We start from the raw sequence: 5,588 nt of genomic DNA on the forward strand, positions 1-5,588 counted from the left end.
TGTGTATATATATATATATATATATATATATATATATATATATATACATAAAAAAAATTTTTTTCAAATTAAATAATGATGTTTTTTAAGAATTAAAAATAATCTGATTTTGGAGTTTGACAATGAACACATTGCAACCATGCCTGGGGATGGCCCACATAAACGAGCAAAAATGCTTTAGATGTCTTGAAATAATAATTTCTAAACATTAAACATTGACTGTCAGTCTTTATTCACCTGTTTCTCGTTGTTTCTCATTAAAATTAATTAAAGTAAATAGTGTAAATTACATCGCTAATGTCATAGAATAGCACATTGTAACGCAGTTACATTGCATCGCACTCATCGCAAGTTTATTGTCAAATTGTTAAATGCCCTTACATATCTCTGTCACCATTATAAGTGTTTGATCACCACATTTGAGTGATCATTGCAAAAAATGTGTTTATGTATATACTGCATTCTATACATAGTACCAGTCAAATGTTTGGACACACGAATGGGAAAGTGTCCAAACTTTTGACTGGTACTGTCCTATAATATACACAAAGAATATCGGCTGATATATCCCAATAGTCCCGGGACGTCGGGCTAGCGATTTTGCGAGCCCTGATGTGACTATCACTATAATAAATAATCTCACCTTGCGTGGTGACCTGTTCTCTTGTTCCTCATCTCCACTGAAGTCTGATAGACGAGGCTATAGATAATATGAAAAAGTAACTATCAGTAACGGATTCAAATCAAGTGGAGACATACACGAGACAGTGGAAGCAAAAGTCTGTGCTTACTTTGTGTTTGGCCTTCTTTTTCATAGCTGATCGTATAGCATCTAGAGACTCTTCCTCTTCACTTTCCAATTGCTGTTCAGAGTCTTCCTCTAACTGGGCATCAAATAGATCGGAGTTCCCAAGCAAACAGCCGCTGTCATTGAGTGCTTTGATTGGAAGGACCTCCTTACAAAGAAAAAAAGTCATTTCGGCTACCGGCATTTAAAAAAAAAATTCATTTCATTCAGTTTTCATTTCGATGCATCCCTAATTAAAACAAATAATTGTGAAATGGTTAGCGGTTAAATGTTCTAAGCACACACCTCTGTTTTTTCTTTCAGTCGTTTTACAAGGGCAAAGTTGCATTTCTCTTTTTCTTTGCGTCTTTGTGACTTCTCCCTCTTTTTCTTTGCTTCTTTTGGTTTGACTTGGACTTCTGCTTTCTCTGGCTCACTGTCATCACTGTGCATTGAGATACGGGATACTCGTTTCCTTCGCTTCTTTTTGATGCTTTCGGTCTCGTTAGTCTTTGTCTCCTCGTCGCTGGACTCTGACAGGACCAGAGCATTTGCCATTCCGGCCTCTTCCTGCTCCCCGTCACTGTCACTGTCCTGCAGCGCTTTCCGAGAGCGTCCCTTCCGACTCACAGTGATATCTTCATCTGAATCTGGAACACAATGGTTGAATAAAAATCTGTGATCCCACAATATATTTTAGGTGTTCAGTGATCATTAGTGTCAAAAGCATTCGTTTTGCTTATTCATCAACAAATGTAACAGAGAACTTATTCATCATCCTTGTTGCAGTTAGGATGCATCAAATTCTCTACTTAAAAAAAAAAAAAAGATCTTCGCTTACTTACCTTGCTGGTCGTCAGAGACCATGTTGGTGTCAATCACAGGCTCCTCCAGTGGTGAGCCCATTCCACTATCTGAATCACTTTCAGCTGTTCTTGCCTCTGCCAGATCTACAGGCTATAAAATATTACATTTGCTATTTATGTTAATACTACTTTGAAAGATTTCCATTGCTAAATAAACCCAGTTTCATTTGATGAATCGCGCGCTTTTGGAAACACAGGACAATGTTCAAGCACTAACTTACACTTCGACTAGAATGCAACCTACACTGTATTTATTTTTATTTTCTTTTTTGCTGTAAACACTACATAGAATATAATAAAAAGTAATTCGACACTTGGCAACAATTAAGATAAAAAGGCAAATAAAGTGTGCACAATTCCTCCGGCCTTACGTTACAAAAGACAGGATGAGTAGCTAAGCTGGTTAGCTAAACACAAATTACCTGATGAATTCATTCAAAATATTTATCCCCTGTTGGGTGAATTAGTTATCAACTAGTATTTGTTCACCAAATGCAGTCATTTCGGAAGTCATTTATTGTTATTTTGCTCTGATACGTTACCCGCTCAGACAGAAGAGAGCTCATCTTTAGGTCGTTTTATACGGTACAAAACTACATCAATCGCACGCTGCGGTCACTCCAAAGGCGTGTAAACGTAGAAAACGCAGTCTTTTTATCCAAAATGTCATATAATCAAAATGTAAATGTTACTTTTACAATGTCAAAATGTATACACCCATCTCCCGCCCGATAGCGCTGCTAAACTAATAGACCTTCATCCTTCGCGCGCTGGGCTCCAGCGCTTTTCTTTAACTGACTCCGTCATTCTTTTCGAGCCATCGCTATTGGATGAACGGTTGTTAGGCGCTTTGGGGCTGGTGCTGATTGGACAGGACGGTCAGAGCTGAAACACCAATAACGCGTCGGATTGGTCAATGCTGACTGTAAATGGTCAAAAACAGAGTCGGTGTTGCCAAATGCTACTTTAACACTGGTGCCGCGGGTCGTTTTTCATGTCGCGGGTTGAGAAGCGACACCAATAACGTGATATTTAGCCCCTGGGATGCGAATTTTACCAGGGGAACCCTACCAAAAATGTGTATTTTACCCCCCGGAACGCCATTGGGCTAGTTTTGAGTAGCAATTGGTTTGTTTTGTTGTGAAAACCTGGCAACCTTGAACAGAGTTCCAGCAAATAAGGCAAGTTGCCATTTGGGGGCAGGATATTTCTATAATAAAATATATCATCTACAAAAACTTTCAAATAAAATATATAATCTACAACAACTTTCAGTATGCTTAATGTAAACTATTAAGATATCATGTAAAGAGAAAGAAAAAGGAAAACATCCACAACGTTTTGAGTGTTGGTCACACAGTTAATTTGCTATTAATCAACACACGTGTCAAACGTCACTTACAGCTGAAATTAGTGGGCGCGCAGCCTGGATTTAGATTGTCAACTGAACTGCATTAATTTCAGTGCTATGATCCCTTCCTAAAATCAAATTACGTAACACAACGCGCAGGTTGGTGAGCCTTTGAATCCGTGTACTACTTCACCGCCCAAACCTTTATCATTTTCCTTGTGTCTGTCAATGTGCGAGTCCACCAACCGAATTTCGCGTCCCCGCGCATGCGCACTTACAAATCCCATGGATCTGCTTTAAATCACTCAGAAGACCAGGCAGGCAGAGCGCTGCACATCTACGCATCCTTCCATTTCTTAAATTAGCCACCTTAAGCTTCGAGATACCGCCCCCAATTTCAGTGTCGGCACGGAGCCGCCAGGCCGGGACAGAGACGGAGAGAGAGCCCTCGGCCATGGAAGCGCTCGGACCCGGTAAGTGCCAAAAAAAAAAAGCCTTGTGACAGCGTAGCGCGGGCCGTTGCGCTGCCTCACCAGGGCCCGCGGTAGCGCGCTGTTTAGGCCTCGACGGAAAAAACGAAAACAATCCCCCTATCACGCTACGCCCTCTTGTCAAAACCGTGCTAACGACACAAAGCTGTAGATAATCTCACTCAACCTCGGCGAACGAGTTTTTAGGAATCTAACAAGTGTGTTTATTACTGAATAAGCGTTAAATGGTTTTAGCCCATTGCGGAAGACAGGACGGCATTGTGTGGTGGTGGGGATTTAACCACACGCATCTTTCTTCCGCGTCTGCCGTGAACAACCCTGCATAATAAATAACACGTCTTTCATTAAAAAAATGTCACATTTTAATGTTTTTTTTCCCCGATGGTTTGATAGTCAAGTGTACAAATATCGTTATGAATGTGTTGCGCGAGCTTGAAACGCAAATAGAGAGCTCTCGTGCGGCTTAGTTGATAAGCGCGCGGATGTTTTTTTTCTCTCACTGTCTTTTTTTTTTAATGGTTGGCGCTTTGTGTGATCCCCATGTGCGTTTGTTTGTTTATGCCTAAAGGCTGACCATGCCAGAGGATAACGGTTGACAGGACTTTAAGCGCCAATATTACGTACCTAACTCTATGCACAGCCAACGACCAGCCGTTGTTACTGTAAGAATGAACTCGCTGACCTCTGGCAAATAGGCTTAATTATGATCTTAGACCATGACATGCATGAGAATTAAGCGATGTTGGTACAGTATAAGTTTTTGAGAGCTAGTTCGCTTTGACTTCTTCAAATTGCCATGCATTTGTTTTCATGTTGTTTGTTAATGCATCGGTGCTTTTGAATACATCAGACGTCTCCTGCTTCTCTCAAATGGAGCTTTTCATCAAACTTGCAGGTCTTCTGGACCATTAACTTTTTATTTTTACTCAATCAGTATTGTTTGTTTAGTGGACAAATGTGAAAGCCTTATAAATTACCTTTTAATTAGCACTGTTAGAGAGCACGCTTAAGGAAATGAATAGGGTACATGTTGTAACAGAGATTCTTTTTAGAAGCAAAAGCTATTGTTTTATGTTTTGGGAATGTTTGCTTTGTAAATGTAACTTCTATTCTTCAGCTGTGAGGTCAGGCAATGCCAAAGATCTGCCATCAAAGTGTTTGCAAAAATGACAGTGTATGTTGATTGCATTTTTGAAACAGTTGTGTAATTCTGAGCTCCAGCACAATCAAGCTCTGTCTGCTTGTGTTCGTTGACATTCTGTGGCTGTCAGAGTCTTGTGGCCTCTGCCAACCATCAGCATGGTTTTATCTGTTACTACAAAACAAGGATTCAAAAGTCAATGTGGAATCAAAATAGACTCTAATGGACCCACATTTATGGTCTTATTGTGAACTATTCATAGAAAAATTGGAATCTTTAATTAAAAAAACAAATCTACCTGTTCCTGATAGAAAATTAAGCCCAAATGCGCCACATTGAAGGAATAAAATGGGTGAAAAATCACAATTAATTTCGACGTTGTTGCAGTCTTGCATTGTTGCTTTATAATTTTAAGTATTATTTGGTAATCTAAAAAGAGTAAATGTATGAAAGATCAACAGCTGTACAAGCAGCTCTTGTGTTTGGGTAGCTGCAGCCTCTTAACAGATCTGGATTTATTGATCGTGGCTGTGGTGTGATTCAGTATGCAGTTAACGTGGATCCTGCATATCTTTGTCATGTGTAATCCAGGTGATCTGCCTGTGTCATGAGACTCAATGCCAGTACTGAGTCGTCACCTACTTCAGCTGCCCCTCAGTTTAAGCCTATCATGCCATTTAGCTCACTTTTAGCCTGTTGCCCTCCAGCAGAGAGACACTGCATGGATACAGTTTGGAGTTTTCCTTTTTCATGGCCAAATTACAGGATCTTCTTGTTGACATTCCTGATGGAGCGGATTAAAAAATAAATGTGGCACGGTCATTTAAAGCCCTCTTCATTTTTTTTATAATTGTCATGTTTAGAGTTGCATAGTACTGTTCCTTTGCACAATATTCAGATTTTCTATATGCAAAAAAATCATGGAAAACCTATTATGTTTGTCATTTTCTTT

The 5,588-nt window shown here is 39.7% G+C and overlaps 2 protein-coding genes across 2 annotated transcripts in view; one reads left to right on the plus strand and one right to left on the minus strand.

The window, feature by feature from the left end:
* Nucleotides 1–2,442, minus strand: part of LOC107592978 (claspin-like) — a 13,849-nt gene extending 11,407 nt beyond the window's left edge. Inside the window, exons 1-5 of the mRNA XM_016282561.1 lie at nt 2,196–2,442; nt 1,633–1,744; nt 1,094–1,437; nt 792–956; nt 644–700 (exon numbers count right to left, since the gene is read on the minus strand). Coding sequence (XP_016138047.1) covers nt 644–700; nt 792–956; nt 1,094–1,437; nt 1,633–1,744; nt 2,196–2,219 — 702 coding nt within the window. The 5' untranslated portion in view covers nt 2,220–2,442. The remainder of the gene's footprint in view (nt 1–643; nt 701–791; nt 957–1,093; nt 1,438–1,632; nt 1,745–2,195) is intronic.
* A 619-nt stretch (nt 2,443–3,061) lies between these two features.
* The window catches only part of LOC107592979 (protein argonaute-4-like), a 15,048-nt gene continuing 12,521 nt past the window's right edge, over nt 3,062–5,588 (plus strand). The window contains exon 1 of the mRNA XM_016282562.1: nt 3,062–3,477. Coding sequence (XP_016138048.1) covers nt 3,459–3,477 — 19 coding nt within the window. The 5' untranslated portion in view covers nt 3,062–3,458. The remainder of the gene's footprint in view (nt 3,478–5,588) is intronic.

Source organism: Sinocyclocheilus grahami, unplaced genomic scaffold (genome assembly GCF_001515645.1).
Source record: "Sinocyclocheilus grahami isolate Dianchi unplaced genomic scaffold, SAMN03320097.WGS_v1.1 scaffold161.1, whole genome shotgun sequence".
Lineage (NCBI taxonomy): Eukaryota > Metazoa > Chordata > Actinopteri > Cypriniformes > Cyprinidae > Sinocyclocheilus > Sinocyclocheilus grahami.